Raw genomic sequence first — 18123 nt, forward strand, 5'->3', positions numbered from 1 at the left:
ACTTTATTGATCTTTTTTGATTAACATTTTTATAACACAAGTTATAATCTTTAACGCATTTAGTTTGAATATTTAGAGAAATATAAACAGAAACTGTTGCGACTGAACCGTTGAGTTATTGTCCCTTTACATGTGCTTACTGTGGATGTATGTATTTGTGTTATAAATGTTGTATACATCATACTATGCTCTGTTTTATTTTCCAAACTTAATAATGCCGTGCTAAATTATACTTCATTTTGTTGATGTGTTATGTCTTGTGTAACATGTTTTATTCCCAAGTTAGTACTGACAAAAATCTATGTTTCATTACTCGTGTTATATACAATTCCGGCGTACGCTTTTATACAATAATTTGCCGATTTTGCTGCTGCTAACCACACCACTTTGTCACTTTTCACATATGATTTTTCCTTTAATTATTCCCATATTGTTTAAAATTTGTTCTCAAAGTTTTTGTTCTTTGTTTGATTTTATATATTTTTTTCCCCTCTATTTATGTGTCATTTTTTATTATTGTGTCCCCCCTCTGGAGCTCAATAGCTTTTTTTCAATTGATTTAAAGATCATATTATTCAGAGAGTCAGAAAATAGCAAGTGAACGATGGTTGGTAAAAAAAAAGTTCATATTTTTTAAATAATAGGTACGATGCTGGTGTTTCTATTTGTGTTAATACTGCTTTTGTATTTGCAATTTATTCTTATATAACTGGAAACAAATGCACCAATGCTATCATATTATTTATTAACCTGATATTGGTAGAATCAACCTACTCAATGCAATGGTCAAGCCCTATTACACATATTACATTACATTAAGCTTTTGATCCATATGCGCCTTAATATACTTCAATACTGTCAATACGTGGGGTTAAGTATATTGCCCTACTTTGACATGCAGACTGCCCCTCTGTGCACCCCCCTGCGTCACAGCCGCCCCAGTAACTATTTATCTTTTTCAAATACTCACCAGAACATATTTGCTTAACCAATAACCAGGGCATGCATTGAAACCTAAATGTACTTTGGTTTCCTAAGTTTGTAGGTAGTCAGGAGTTAGCTGCGAAAAACACAACCAGCATCAAGCTCCGAACAGCAGTGTTGAAAACGCTACCTCATTCTGTCTCATCGTACAGCGCTCGGTTGATCAATGAGCTCATTTACCAACGAGCGCATGGATTCTTTTAACTGGTTAATGCGAAGAAGCTTCTAAAAAGAAAATGGCTGAGTGTTCTCTCCCCTTGTAATGGACTTTAAATGGCAGCCATGTATCTTTATACCTACATCTGGAGGAAAGGGAGATAGATGGTTGTTTTTTTATGTCTTTTTATTCCTTCTCCAGCCATCGGCCATACTTTTTGACTCCTTCCTCTTCCTCTCAAAGTATTGCATCTTTCCTTGTATCGCTCTTCTTCCTCTCTGCATCCATCTCTCCTTTCCTTTTTACCTCTCCTTTCTGCTTAGGTCACTTTTTTTCCGTTTCTTCCCCAGGCCAGATAAACTGTGCTCTCTGTCTGTCTTTAGCTGTGATTGCTGTTGTGGTCTCCGTTAGCACCTCAAAACACAGTTAATCAAAACCTAAGACCTCTTTTATTGGGGTGTTAAGGGGTCACTGTGTGTGTGTGTGTGTGTGTGTGTGTGTGTGTGTGTGTGTGTGTGTGTGTGTGTGTGTGTGTGTGTGTGTGTGTGTGTGTGTGTGTGTGTGTGTGTGTGTGTGTGTGTGTGTGTGTGTGTGTGTGTGTGTGTGTGTGTGTGTGTGTGTGTGTGTGTGTGTGTGTGTGTGTGTGTGTGTGTGTGTGTGTGTGTGTGTGTGTGTTTACCCTTCCACACTGGTTATGGACAGAAAACACTTTTTCGACAGACTTGTGCTTCCACCAATTTTATTCAGGTCACATCCCTGTTACAGTATTCGGTTTAGTTTGCCGCAATCCGCACAGTCTCCACCCAATCTTTGAGACTGGCTTTTTCATATTTCATACTGACAGACAAACACACACATGCACCCACTCCACACACAAAAGACCCTTTGTTAGTGTGCTGAGGGGAGGTAGAGTGTGTTGTTGTAAACAGAGAGCCTGTGAAATTGATCAGTACCACTTGCACTGCGGTGCAGAGAAAGAGAAACACGGAGACCCGAAGTGGGAACATAATTGGGAGCTGCTCTCCCCCCACCTCCCTCCCTCCCACTGGTGCAGCCGTCCCACCCATGCACCAGAATTCAGCGCGCGCACACACACACACACACACGTAGAGAGAGAGAGAGTGAGAGAGAATCCATGATGATCAAGAGATAAAAATTCAGTAACTGCACTAAAATATGGATATGCACTAAAAATATAAAATGTGTCCCCTTGAGGCACAGGAGGATGAGACAGGGAGAGCAATGTAAGGAGAAGAGCGAGCGGTAGAGACAGATGGGGGGAAGTAGCGAGAGCAAATGAGAAAAAAAGACACAAAGAGAAAGAGGGAGGTGGATATGAGCATGTTTTTTTTTTCAACCCACTACAGGTGTTGCAAACACACCTGCTGTGGGTTTTTTTCTGCAGCACACACAAACACATGCAAGCAACACACAGAATTATACTTTTTTAAAAAATGCTTCACCTGTTTTGTTGGATGTTTTTGGATTTTCTTTTTTTCAAGGCTTATGTAATCGCCAGGGAATTTGATTCAAAAGAAGCACAAACTGCAGCAAATCATGCGGCTGTATTTGACTGGATTAGAACGCTGGATCCAGTGTGGCGTTATGGGGGATTTATTCAAAATTAGGCTCTTATCTGGGGAATAAAATGTGGTGTAACAACTGAACAGATGTAGTGGCAAGAAAAGAATGACAATTCAGATGGATGCAGTCCTGCCGGCAATGAAATATTTAAGCATTCACCGTGCACTAATGTATACAGAGGCGGTGCATGCTAAGCATATTTCCGTATCACACAAACGTTAATAAGTTGTAATGATGCTGCATCCAGGGGAAGATATACATGTATTCAATGCTGGTCTAGTAATGAGCAGTTTAAAAAAAAGCTAGCTTTACTTTAAGCAAAAGGCCACACAAACAAAACAAAAAAAAGCCCATTCCCCCTCATTAAGATGTATTTAGCATTTTATGCAGTATGGCTTCACCTATAAAACTCATTAAAAGCATTTGGAAGTTGGTTTTGAAAAGACCAATATTCCATGCTAGCAAAGCTACTTCGGATAGCGGTGGTAGCCAATAAAGCTAATAGATAAAGTTCTCATAACGCTCTAGGAGTAAAGTTAAGGCACCACCAAATGCAATTCTTAAACCTAATGACCTCAAATTTGAAGCTGAAGATAAATGTATCATGACTTATGAGTGTATCATAAGTCATTAGGCTATTTATTTCTGCATAGCATTTGGTGCCAATTTAGCTGAAAGCAATTGCGATATTTAAACCATGTGTGAAAGCTACAGAGCTAGAGATAGGGAGGAAATGTTAAGAAATCACCAAAGTCATTCAGATTTATCCTCTAGGGAACCTACAAACTGTCATGGTAGGCAATCCAAAAGTTGTTGAGATATTTCATTTTTTTCTGAAGTTTGGGGTTGCTCAACTGGCCAACACTGCCATGCCTAAAGACGCTAGCTTTGGTAAAAATGTACTTTAAATCTGAAAAGAAAATATCTTTCCATCAAATTAGACGGATGTATTCGTCGCACAACAAGGCGAAATGGTAAACTTCAAGAAATGCTGATGCTAAAGATGGTTGAGAGGATCTTTTCTTGAAAATAAAATAATCAATCCGACTGCGGAGACATTCATAAATATGTATTTATTGACACCTGCTCTCTGAAAACTTAAAGTGGTCAAGTAAAAATACTATAACGCCATGTCCCAGTTGATGCATCTTTCCAATCAATGGCGTGGCAAAACTTCTGATGGATTTTCTTACTGCATTCAGAGTTACAGTATAACCTCGGGATAGAATGGGAGGAGGGTATTTAACGATCAGAACCAGGATGTTATGTTTTATCCCTGCTGAGGAGATGGAGTGTGTAAATTGCTTCAGGAACTGCTGCAGTGTTAGCAGACAGTTCACAAAATAATTATTACAGACAGCATGGGATTTGTGCTTGGAGAATCACAATATGGAGGGGAGACACGCACGAAAGAACCCACATGTACACACAACACATACTCAAAATCCAAGCCTCACTATGTTCAGCATTTTTATAAAAGTGCTTTACTTCAATGGAAGATTTCTATATCCGCGGATGCCTTTTTTCTCTCGCTCTTTAAATCCACTTCCTCTCTGCCCTTATTTTTACACACACACACACACACACACACACACACACACACACACAGGCATGCACGTGCATTCTCACTCATGCACACACACATTTATAAACAGAGCAAGCGTAAGAGAGGGAAAGCAGAATCCATTTTGCCGACATAATTTTGTCTGACAGGGGTGACAGATACTGTTTCATGACTGAATGGGTTTCTCCACGCTATTAGGGACTCATTCTCCCATAATGCAACTTGCCACAGCGATAACTCTCGCGTGACACTGGCACAGAGAAGGTGCTCAGTTGTAAGAGCACTGACCCCCGGTATTCCCTCTCACACGTTCAGTCAGGTTGTGGTTTATTGTAGCCCCTTGAGTGTGTGTTAGTGTATCTGTGTAGAGTGTATAGGACACACACACACACACACACACACACACACACACACACACACACACACACACACACACACACACACACACACACACACACACACACACACACACACAGAATGAGAGAAAAAGAGAAGAGTGTGAAATAGATGATAGAAAGCAAGACATGCCGGTGCAAAGGGTAAGCCCTTTCAAAATAAAGGTATAAGAAGAAGAAAGAGAACAAACGGAGGATTTAAAAGGAAGATCGAGGTGACAAAAGAAAGAGTTGTAGATGAAACAAAATAACGGGGTTCCAGAAAAAAATAAGAAAGAGTGGAGGTCAGAGTGTCATCTCAACGGCGAGTGGTTCTGGATTCGTCGCCGGGTGATAGTGCGATAGGATTGTCGCCATGGGATGTCATGTTATAATGCAGTAATCCCACCGGCCCTATCATCGTAACCTCCCACTGATCCGCTGTCACATTAAACACACACACACACACACACACACACACACACACACACATAAATGCACTACTTTGTATGCATGTATAGTGTGTGTGTGTAGTATATCTGGTATTTCATAGAGGGAGATTCAGCATTCTGCAGCCTTACCGGTCGATAGAGAAAATCCTCTCTCCTCTCTTGGCATTAATTTATAACCCCTCTTTCTTTAATTAGAGAGAAGGAGAGACAGAGGAAGGGGAGAGAAGGAGGACAGGATATCTGAAGAGCTGCTGAAGTCAGCGTATTCTTTCCCTCATCCTCCTCCTCCTCCTCCTGCTTCTCCTCTCTTCACTTCAAGAATCTAAGAGTAGCACACTAATCTCTCCTTCAAAATAAGAGCCACTCCTCAAAAAGCTTATGTTAACAATTGAATGGATCAATCAGACTTGAGGTCTGTTTTTTTCTGATATTTAAAGGTGTGCTAAAACCAAACATATGACATTATAGGACCATCAGTCAGCATAGAGTGTGCACTGCATTGTATATGACCAACTGGAAATTAAATGGTCCTTTTGTTACTTTGGTTCTTTCAATCTCTAACAAGAAAAATTCAGCAATTTTCAAACACCCCAGGAGTCCTTTTATCGGCATAGCACACACAGCTGATAACTACTCTTCTACGGTCTTATTATAACTATAAAATGAGTCCAATCTGCTTATAACATTGTTAATATATTTTACTCACTGACACCTCTTTGTTTTGGGTTATCTGTTTTTCCAGGATCCGTTATTTGACACAAGCCCAAAGTATCTAATTATGCACCAATTCCCCATCACTTTTACGTGACCAATTCCTACTAAACCTCACCACATCTCTAACACACACATACACACACACACACACACACACACACACACACACACACAGAGACTTACTTGTGTGTAGCTACAGGCATGCCGTCACTCACTTGTGAAATGCAAAACAGCTGGGGTAAGACAGATAGACAAATGCGGCCATTCCCTCGATAGTTAAGGTGACACACAAGAAACGGCACACATTCCACCTCATCATACCGTCCTGCCTCCACACACACACACACACACACACACACACACACACACACACACACACACACACACACACACACACACACACACACACACACACACACACACACAGTGGTAGAGATGTAGCCGACAGCAGAGTGAGCTGTTGACAGTGGTGCCGACTCAGAGCGGAGAGAAGACTCTAATCCCTGTCAGAGGATAGCGCAACCACTCAAAGCAAAACAATTAAAATGCTAATTTCACTTCCTCCTCTCTGCTCGCCTGTTAATGACAGACATGCAGGCTAAGCAACAATGTGTGTGTGTGTGTGTGTGTGTGTGTGTGTGTGTGTGTGTGTGTGTGTGCATACACTGTGTGTGTGGTGAACCACCACTGTCCAAGATGACTTCAGGGTTAAAGGGGCGACAGTGGCCAGGCTGTTTTATGCCGGTATGCAAGGTGTGTTATATTTATTAATTATTTTATTTATTTGGGACAGTGTGATGGAAATTAATTAACATTGCTCATCCAAGAGGTCATTTTATAAAATATTTTTAGTACATGCACCGATGTTTCAAAGTCACCTTAAAAAATATGTTTTTATATTTAAAAAGTCTAAAAATAATAATAGACATAATAAAAAAAACAGAGAAAATAATTATAATGCCAATTAAAACAAAAATATACATATTACATAGCAACAAGATAGTATATTATTTAAATATGTAATTGTTGTAACCTCAAACTAATATTTCTAGTGTGTAAGCCCATCTCCATTTGTTACTGTGTTTCACATCCACACATGTCCGCCCTTGTGTTAATGATTGTGCAACACACACAAAACTTTGGCTGTAAAGTCAGCTAATCCTTTCCACACTGCAGCGGTGTTGCTGTGTGAGCCGCGGACAGAGAGAGAAAGAGAGAAAGAGAGAGAGAGGAGAAAAAGAAAGACTTTTGAAATGGAGGGAAAGAGTGAGAGCGAGGTTTTGCCATTTTCTGGCTCCTGTAACATTAATAATTGAGCGTTGAGCAAAGCCTAGCTGTCTCTTTCCCTCTGCCTCATCCATCAGACACAAACATGCGTAAATATCCCCCCCACACACACACACACACACACACACACACACACACACTTACAGGTGTAGGTAGGCCAAAATCATCCATAGGGGAATATGTGACATCACAGCTCTGAAAATGTTCTGAATTATTAACAGCGCTCTCCTACTTGCACATCCCCTCTCTGTTCCTCCTATGTGTTTGCATTAGTACCCATGCTGTAATGTATGTCCCCCCCCACCTTCCCCCTGTGTGCATTTTGTCATGCATCCTTACACACCATGCTTCTAAACTGTTATGTTGTCATACTTGTAGTCACACCAATGATGGTCTGTGAACATGTGTACTGATCTCAATGTTTTTGTTCCGAAAAAAAGCAACATATGTAACATTACAGGGAAATGTTAACGTGTGTCTACATTTGTAATCCTCTCCACTTCCTGTCTGCTTTGAGTTAATGGGCAACAGATAACCAGGTAAAGAAAGGTAACACACTGCATTCTCTCTGCCATGTTATGATCACTGCGGTGGACGTCTTTTTCCCGCCACTTCCTCGTCTGTTTACTTGTAACTATTTTTATCTAGAGACTGTCTTTTTTCTGTGTGAAGTCGTGGGTCTACTATTTTCTCACTATTTGTAAAGTATTGGCTGAGATCCACACCCTCTGTAAATGCCTTTTAATGTTAGTTTAACTTTTTCTAAGTCTTTAAGTGAGTAACCATCTCATTGAGCTTTACTCATTTGTCGTCTCGTCTCCCTTCCTCTCCCTCCTTCCAGATGGGGAAACTGGAAAACCGCAGCCTGACACTGAAGTACCCGGTGTGGCCGCGCTTCAACTCCATCGGTGACGCCGAGATGGACGACAACCACTTGTCCATCGTCACGCTGGAGGAGAAGCCTTTCGTTATTGTGGAGGACGTTGAAAGGCTCACTGGTACCTGCATGAGGAACTCCGTGCCCTGCAGGAAGCACATAAAAGAGTGAGTCGGCCATCTTTTTATTTAGCGGGTGTGGAATATAGCTTAGTACATTTTATTCCACTACATTTACGAAGAAAAATATTGCAGTTTGCACTCCAGCTTTTTGTGTATACAAGTGGTTTGACCCCTGATCTGGATATGACTCCTTGCTGAAAAGCAGGTAAGAGAGGATTGTTAGGTCAATGGCCTGAAGCATACAGATTCTAACTCTGGGTTGCACAAATAAGGAAAATATAATCTTTGCTTAAGGTTAAAATGTACCAGGTTTAAGCAGAATGTCCCATGTTGCATGGCTGCAGTAGAACTCTACTGTCTAGTACTGGCACAACTTACTTGAAAAACCTTGACCCAGGTGGTATTAAAAAAAGATGCAGGTGCTATCTGAAACTTTTGCTAATGGAAAACCAAAATAGAGCAAGTCGAGTGGAGAAAAGGCAGGTTGTGCCATGCAGAGAAAATAGGAAAACAGTCCAGAACTATCCCTATGAAGTCAAGACTACCAAACAATACAACTTCAGTTCAATGTGGTGCATCTGGTGGAGCCAGCCTGCTTTTTATTGTATAGGTAGAAAACTGCCACGAAATAATAATATTCTGTAGTTTGAAGGGTTCATTATGACACTGACTGACACAGACTGTATGCACCCTCACTGATCGTCATTTTGTTGGCATGAAAAATGGGACTAGCTTTATAGAACACCAACACCCACTGTTGTATAATCAGAAGGTGGCAAAAATGACATCATCGTTTCCCACAGCACAGTGTCTGTGTTGCTCTCCCTTTCTCTCGCCTCCCCCTCTCACACAGTGTGGAGGTGCAGTGTGCGATCTCCGCAGCAGCTTCTTCACCCCCCCCCCCCCCTACCCCACCCCCTCTTGAAAATGGGGGCTACTGCTGAACTCAGCAATTTACTTCTTTCCTAACCAATTTTCTCTCCTAACACCCACATATTGCTAGCCCCTCGCTACGTTAGGATCCTGAAGTAAACACACACACAGGTCTTAGGGTGTGTGTGTGTGTGTGTGTGTGTGTGTGTGTGTGTGTGTGTGTGTGTGTGTGTGTGTGTGTGTGTGTGTGTGTGTGTGTGTGTGTGTGTGTGTGTGTGTGTGTGTGTGTGTGTGTGTGTGTGTGTGTGTGTGTGTGTGTGTGTGTGTGTGGAACTGAGAGTGCTGCTGAATCAAAGCGTGTAATTGGTTTGTAGATAATTTAATGTTATTTCCACGCAGACACACTTACAGTTATAGTGGCATGTATGCACACTTCAGAATCAGGTTTATAGCCAAGTAGTTAACACTACGAGGAATTTGCCTTGGTGTATACATTAACCCAGTCGAAGAAGATAAATTGTACAAAAGCCCAAAAATAGAAAACAAATTAAGAATCTCTTGTTAGGTAACTATTATAACATAAAAAATAACAACATTTACACGAAATATTGATGAAATACAGATATACACATAGAATACAATTAAATATGTGCACTTTATGACAGTCTTAAAGTTACCGTGTTACTATGCAAGCACACACACACACCCACACACACAGAGCTGATTAACCGGTAATAGGGTACCAGGGAAGGGGCCATCAGAGATTTTCATCCAGCGAGACTGTGAAGTAGGGCGGAGGATAAAGCATCTCCAAGGAGGAACACAGTCACAAATACACACACACACACACACACACACACAAAGTTCATATACACTTTCTGTTGCCACATGTCCACTCACTCACAGGCCAATGCATCCGGGCGCGCTCCTCCCTCCCACAGCGCAATTCCCTCTCAAGCATCCGTAGTGTCCATTTGGAGAAACGGGGGATTGATGGAGGGGAGGGAGTGAAGAGAGGCAGAGTGAGAGGAGTCGTGGTGGCGGGGTTGGATCGGGGGATGGAGGACTATCCATGCATGCAGAACCACAAATTCACTCACCCAGGCTAGGCCTAAGAACAAGCCATACTCGGCACACACACATACCCGACCCGGCCTCTCTGGAGACCCCCAGGGCCCTGTAGCGTTTCTATATCAAGTTGGCCCGGGCAACTTCACAAACAGCCTCCATAACATCACATGCTCTCGCTGCCTGAACTGTACTAAATGGGTACACTGTGTTCATGGATGCAGCTATTACAGTTATGGCCTATATGCTTACTCTGTCACTCCCCCCGCCAGCTGAATCCAACACAAACTTGACTCAGTTGTCCTTGTTTCTGTTATTATCTTTATTATTGTCATCATATCAGTTCTAATTAAGACTTGCTGAAGTTATCGGGTGCTTTTAAAATCACACATGGAAGTAAAAGTCTGGCATTCAACATGTTAAGTATTGTCATTAAATATACTTCAAATAAAAGTACTTATTTTGCAGATTTCAGGAATAATAATTATGATTTAACTGGATTATAATTATTAATCCATTAGTGTTCATCATTTTAATCTGCTGGTAACTTTAATGAAATGCTGTGCTGTTACACTACTCAATCCAAAATTCCACATAATATTTTATGAATCAATTTCCTTTTTCTATTTTTATTTTCTTTGTTCTTCTACGGTTTTTTAATTTAATTTATTTGTACTATTTTATTCATCTTTATTTTTATTTTGAATCAGTCATTTATTGACTTCTGTAGGTATTAAGTGTTTTTATCAGATCAGAAAAATATATGTTAATCAATATATAACCTGCAACCTGGTTAGTACTTTGGGATTCTGTTTATTAATGGGTTTGGTTTGTGATACCTTTTGTGTTTGCAAAGTTCTATGTAAAAACAAGTTTGACTCGATATATCCATCCACCAATCCCACCGCATCTCCTTCCACTTTCTTTGCCGTGTTGCGTAACCACCACCATTGCTTCTGTGTGCTTGAAAATAATGTGAACTTGAAAGGTTGGACAAATAAATATTGCATTACAGGAGGAGGTTATTTTAAAAGTCTTTATTTTAGATTCATGAGGAAAAAGAACAACCTGTATTGCCCTTCTGGCTGGGAATTAGCCAGATTTTGTTGACGCATGGTATGTTTGAAGGAGCTTAAATGTAAATTGGCTTCTTGATTTCATTTTGAATCAGAGCTAACAGCTGCTATGGATATTATCTAGTAATATCTGCAGAAAATCACCCTGTCATTCACAACTGCAGAGAGATTAGCGCCTGGCTTTTTCAGAATGAGCATTTTTTCTCTATTGTGTGGAAGTATTAGACCATACAAAGTCGGTCTGAAGACATGAAAGGATTCCACTTTGGGTGACGTGCATTTGACAGATCGATCGCGACTAGTGAGGGTAACACAGGACGTGGCACTTGGGGCAAAACATGGCAAATGTTATTCAGACACAACAGAGTTCCTACGAAGTGACAAAGTGACAAAGTGAGTTTCAGCCAACCGCAGAGTAAGGACCTGATGTGCTTTTCTTTTCTCTTAACATCAAGTTTGTGTCTTAAGTTGTTGTGAAGCTAAAGGACGAGGTCATCTTTGCCTCATTAGCACACATCTGAAAGTTAAATGAGCGTCCCAGGTGGCTCGGAGTTGATGTGTGCTCCTGTGTGCGTGAACACTGTCTGAACTCTTCTGCTCTCAAATTCATGCACACAGATGGTACAAGGCTTGCAGATGCAGCGCCATCATAAACCTCCACCTCCAGAGAGACGGAGACGTAGAAGGAGAGAGCGAGCATATTTTGTTTAAGTCTTCTGATGTCAATTATGAATAGAACGACCTGAGCTTAAAGGTGAACAAAGTCCCAGGGTGACATGAGTGCATTGGTGCGTTCATACAGTATAAATGTACTAACAGAGTTTGGTTTGTTTTGTCTCCCCAAAGAGAAGTCAAGTCTTCAGTCAAACATAGTTCATAAAGGTGGAAATAAAGGTGAAATCAATCAAAAAAACTACCTGGTTCAAGAATCAGACGTAGGTTTACACATAAAATGTAATGGTGTTAAATGCTGCATACGAAAACACAGAAAGAGGAATAAGGTTGTCAAAAAAGGGGGCAAATATAGAAATATCATAAAAACAGAAATGTTTTCAAACTGTTATAAAAATACAAAATAAAGTTATAAAAAATCTAATATAAAAAAGGGGCAAATAAAAAACTTCTATAAAAATACAAAATAAAAGCTACCAGCCATATAATGTAAAAAAACGGAATATTAGAAATATAATAAAACTATTAATAATAAAAATAAAGCTTAAATGTCAATAATATACTAAAAAAAATATGACATTCGTATGACCAGTACCTCTGAAAACTAAAATACGTGCAGTATATCAGAGGTGAAAGAGCTGCAGTTAAGTCAAAGGTAGCACAGAACAGCAAGGTGCAAAACATACAGAGAGATACGCATGGTTGTAAAATCTTCTATTATGTGTAGTTCCTTTCGTTTTCTGTCACAGAAACTCCACTGTTTTTAAGAATGGTTTGAAGCTCCTGCTGTTTCGAAATCAAAGGGCTAACGATGTGCGCTGTTTGTGTTTGTGTTTTTGTTTCTTTAGCAACACAACTGAGGCTGGGGGGACATACATTAAGAAGTGCTGCAAAGGCTTCTGCATCGACATTCTGAAAAAGATTGCCAAGTATGTAAAGTTCACCTATGACCTGTACCTGGTAACCAATGGCAAGCATGGCAAGAAGATCAACAATGTCTGGAATGGGATGGTGGGAGAGGTAAGAGACACCAGGTTATTTTGTGATCTCTTTATTTTGTGTCTTTATTTATATTTATAATTCTTTCTTTTGGCCTTTTATTTTTTCAGGTTTTTTGTATTTGTTCATGAACTTGTGCTTGCCTCTTTGTTTTTTAACATTTATTTTGTGGCTTTATAATATCTGTACTGGCACTGTGCTTTAACAATCTACATCCCTCCTCTGTGGGACCAATACAATAATTCCGATTTGTATTGATATGTATGACATGTTTATTAGTTTTGAAGCAGACTACTGACTTCAATTTCTGTCCTGCTAGTCTTTAGGGTAGCATATAGGAAACTGTCATGAATGATGCATAAGAGGATTGATGAGTTTTCACTTGTAGCGACTCTGAAATGTAAGGCTGAGAGGAAATTACAGATGTCTGTACGACAGGATATTCCTGTTCCTTATGTTCCAAAAACAAGCTTTAGTTGTTGACTTTGCAAAACTTCCACAGCGCAGGGAAAACACTTTCAGCTACGAGGCGTTGGCAGCAGCTGTAAATGCTTGGAAAGTAAACAAATCTTAGCGACTCCTGCAGAAAGTGTTTTGCATATCTTTATTTGCCAGCTCCAACTCGCAGTCCCAGAGTTCATTTCAGGACCCTAAACTTATTGCTGTCTATATCATTTCTTTATTTCATGGCAGACTTTTTCCACTAATTTGAAGTTCATTCATCTTATTTAGCAGTGACACCCGCTTGCATATTGATCTTAAGAATCAGCCTGGGATTAAAAACGTTATTGATGTGGAGTCAGTGAAATTGAAATGTTCTGGGGTATGCTTGACAGGAGTTTGGATCTATTTCAGTTTAGAGATTTTAGAGCGTTATAATGAAAGATATATAGTAAGTTGACTACTGAAGAAAATCACCTAACGGGGGGATATTGCTTTTCAGTTTTCCTTTCTTTATGATCAGTTTTCTGTGCCAGTCAGACTGAACTGTAATGACTCACTTCATATGTTAAAAACCAGTGATGGCAAAATAACTAAACATCATTCTTCCTTTTCTTCTTCTATTTTCTCTTCTTTCCCTTCTACCTAATGATTTACCCATAATCCTTCTCCTTATTTCCCCCATCCCTCTTTATTTCCCCCTTTTTAATCCTCATCTGATCTACCTACCATCTTTCTTCTCCGGTATCTTCCTCCTCCCCCCAACATCAATCTCTTCCCCCCCCTCCCTGTCTCACTTCCTTCACCCCTAATCACCCTCCTCATCCATCCATCCATCCATCCCTTTCCCTCCCTCCCTCCCTTCCTTTCACCCTGCGTCCCTCCCTTCTCCTCCCCCCCTTAAAGGTGGTCTATAAGAAAGCCGTCATGGCCGTCGGATCTCTGACGATCAATGAGGAGCGTTCTGAGGTCATCGATTTCTCCGTCCCGTTCGTGGAAACCGGGATCAGCGTCATGGTCTCCCGTAGCAACGGAACGGTCTCCCCGTCAGCCTTTCTCGGTAACTGTCACCGAATGAACTGTTGTGCTTTGACTCAGGAGAGATGGGGAGGAAGATCTGTTTGCTTTTTTTCTGTTTCTGTGAGTGTAGAGAGGTATTTGTTTTGAGTGTGTGTTTGTGTGTGTGTGTGTGTGTGAGACGACAACACAATGCGGCTCTGATACGCAGCTGTCAATACTTGCTCTTTCATCGGTGGGATTTAGCTCGACTCCTACTCTCCCGCCACAATGGCTCTCACTTACCTGAGAGGGTCTTAACCGCAGGATTTCAAAATCGAGTGATCGTGGATATCCCTGTTTCGGCTGCTCTCTCACGTTTGTTCGATCCAAGTTCCCGCACACGCAGGCATAAAAGTGAAGAGGTACACACACTCACATGTTTTGCAGGGTGCAGTTACTGCTGTGAAAGTGGCAATTATAAGGGCTTATCAGGAATACCCTGTTTTGGCCGCATGCCAGGATGCACACACACACTCAAAGTGCACGGCCCTCTGCCAGCAGTGCTCTCCCATACATTAGAGCCCGGTTTAATCTCTGCGGTAGTGTTGTGAGCTCTGAGGGTGGACAGGAGTGCTGACACCAGGGCTTCCAATACTGCGCGCCTCCTCACACTGTCAAATAGGAGGTGGCCTATGTATATGCAAGTGTGTGTGTGTGTGTGTGTGGGGGGAGTCAGCTTGTTAAACCATGCAGTACTTTCCTCCATGTGATTGATTTATTCATTCGGTTCATGGAAAGACAGAAAGTGTCAGGAAAAAGTGATGTGTAAGAGATAAGAAATGTCATCCAACATGTGTTAATACTTAATCTCTGTCTTCTTATCTCCCCCTCCTCTCTCTTTCTCTCCCTCAGAGCCATTCAGTGCATCAGTGTGGGTCATGATGTTTGTGATGCTCCTACTGGTGACTGCAATGGCTGTCTTTATGTTTGAGTACATCAGTCCTCTTGGATTCAACCGAAACCTGGCGCAGGGAAGAGGTACGCATTCACACCCCTAAGACTTTTTTATCTCTACAATTTGTGTGGTTTTCTTCTAAACCTCCATCTCTCACCTTCGTCCTCTCTTCCAGACCCCCATGGCCCTTCCTTCACCATGGGCAAGGCCGTGTGGCTGCTGTGGGGTCTGGTCTTCAACAACTCTGTGCCAGTGCAGAACCCGAAAGGAACTACCAGTAAGTTCATAGTTTCCGTGTGGGCCTTCTTCGCTGTCATCTTCCTGGCCTCCTACACTGCCAACCTGGCCGCCTTCATGATCCAGGAGGAGTTTGTGGATCAAGTCACTGGGCTCTCCGACAATAAGGTAATGGATTACATTTCCGAGGGCTAATTTGTTGATTAGATTTGGCTGGATGGGGGTTTGTTTGTCAGTTAGGAAGTTAGTTTTGAGAGTAACGGCCAAACCACACTTTGTATTGAATGGTTCATATCGAACAGTGAAATACTGACAGTACCCAACAAACCCCACTCCCACAGGATCATGGCATAGATATGAAAAGACATGGCATGGGAAAAACAGAAATACATGGATAAAAAACAATAGAAATGAAGTACATTAGCAACGGTAGAGAAAAAGTGTGTCCACAAATGCTTTTTGGGTAAGTTTGAAACTAAACAAAGTCTCTATCAGCTTTTATGTGAGTCCAGAAACATTCCCAAGAAGGATCCTCATAATTTCATTTGCATTGTCTTACACTGGGATTGTTAGCATTGAAGTGGCTGTTTTCAACACCCATGGAGGGTAGGAAATGATAATCTTAAATTGCTGAAACACATTTTTTATGAAAATGTATTCCAACATTCATGCACCTCTGAAGTCTCACACTTCTAGAATCCTGAATGTTGAGCATACTTTAGTAATATGTATCAAAGTGGAGTTGACATCCTGTCTTAGTGCAGAGATGCATTTGCTGCAACTGTAGTAAAAGAAGTGTAAATGGGTCATGTATAGAATATAAAAATGAAATGTCATGCAGTATATGTGTGACATTTCATTCAATAATTCAAGTGCACTCCACTCTTGATGGTGAAAGCAGCTCTTGTGCAGAAAAAAGGCAGAAAATCCATAAAAAAAGGCATTTCTTAGACATTTGGATCCACAATGCAAGTATTTGGAATTGGTCTTGATTGTCACGTTACGTTTATGTTTGAGGTGAATTATTTCGAACTCATTCACGGAAATGTTCTGGTCTGCAAAATGTGGCGCTAGAATTAGTTTTAATTTATAGCATGTCTAGAAAAAGTGTTCTGCTATTTCAGCGTTGAAAAAGGTTTATATTATAATTCCACATCTCTCCCATTAATATAGCCATTGCTTGTAATACCACTGTTATGCCATTATGTAATTGCCAATTACTATACAGGCACAACTTTGATAATTCACACTGTAATATAATGATGCATAGATATGGAAGGGAAAATGGTGGCTATGCAGGAGGAGCGAGACAGGCTAAAAGATTAAAGAAAAAGGTCAAGTGCTACGTAAAAAAACGGGAGAGAAGAGCAAGACAAAAGGGTAGAGGCTTCCCGAGGAGAGAGAGACGTTGGTATAGGGGGGAGGCTACCGAGGAGAGAGCATTTGAGAGTGATGTAGAGGGTTTTGACAACATACAGAAGGAGAGAAGGAGGGAGGGATGGAGGAAGGGGTACAGAAACTGGCAGGAGGGTGACTGAGGAATAGCGAGAGGCCAATACACACAAGATGGTACAAGACAACAGGCGGACAGATATGGGCCAAGTTGACGGCTGAGGAAGGGAGAAAGGAATAAGGTGGGTGAAAGTAAAGGAGATATGGGAAGACAGAGAGGGCCAGGGAAGAAAGGAAACAGACAAAAAGGGTAAACGGCCACTCAGACAGATTTGCTGAGGGAGGCTGGACATTGAGCCATTTCCGACCAGCAAAATGAGGAGGAAAAAATCCTCCATCTAGACGCCACATGTCAGGGAATTATTCCTAAAGCTACTGAGTTTTGACCACGAGGGGGCAAACTCACAGCGGTAAGCCTTGGATTACACTGCTTGTCGATGTCCTACGGCTAACAATCACCTTTTTGAACATATAGCAAGCACAGAGAAACATAGACATCCCAGTGGCGGCTTTTTTCTTATCATATGACTGTAAGTATCTTTTAGTTTTAGCACTAAATTGGTCACACAACAAGACTTAAGTTCAACCCAAAAAATACTTTGATCCAACATTGTAAACATTTCGAGTTTGCAACCAACCAGAGCATAAGACGAGCTAACAGAAAATCTATTGCCACACATTTTGGATTTTCCGACAAAATCTGTGATGTTAATTTCAATACAGAGATCTTGAAACAGGCTGAGCTACCTTTGTATATGCCATAATGTCCTTTTATTCAGTTTTCAGTTTGCCTAAAGTAGGTCAATCAGTGATACTTGCTGCCAGTGGAAGATAGGAATGGCAAAATCTCTCTGCCATTTAAGAAAATGCTTATACGTAGATCACATCAGTGGCTTTGCATGCCAAATGGTATATGGTTCTCCTAAAAGGATACACTTAATGCATAGGAAATCATAGAAAACAAACCAGGTGTCTAGGATCGATTCTTAAGTCTGAAGATATTAGACACAGAGCACACCCTCCTTCTGCTCTCACTTCAGAAACGATAACAGGGTTTAACAACTTAAGCACATTTGTGTCACTTTGCCTATAAAGTTGACGAAACATTTATGTGTTTCCATTAATTTCAGGTGCAGCAGGAAGAGCTGTTCAGTTCATATTATCTTGTATAAACAGGGATTTATGATTGCGTACTGAAGTGATGTCAACACTCTCTCAAGCAGTTCATTTAACCGG

The 18123-nt window shown here is 41.0% G+C and overlaps 1 protein-coding gene across 1 annotated transcript in view; it reads left to right on the forward strand.

Annotated features, from left to right (window-relative positions):
* The window catches only part of grin2aa (glutamate receptor, ionotropic, N-methyl D-aspartate 2A, a), a 142718-nt gene that overhangs the window by 102599 nt on the left and 21996 nt on the right, over positions 1–18123 (forward strand). Inside the window, 5 exon segments of the mRNA XM_063904984.1 lie at positions 7958–8160; positions 12653–12824; positions 14151–14304; positions 15156–15281; positions 15374–15603. Of these exon segments, the coding sequence (XP_063761054.1) occupies positions 7958–8160; positions 12653–12824; positions 14151–14304; positions 15156–15281; positions 15374–15603 (885 nt within the window).

This window comes from Eleginops maclovinus, chromosome 16, assembly GCF_036324505.1.
Source record: "Eleginops maclovinus isolate JMC-PN-2008 ecotype Puerto Natales chromosome 16, JC_Emac_rtc_rv5, whole genome shotgun sequence".
Lineage (NCBI taxonomy): Eukaryota > Metazoa > Chordata > Actinopteri > Perciformes > Eleginopidae > Eleginops > Eleginops maclovinus.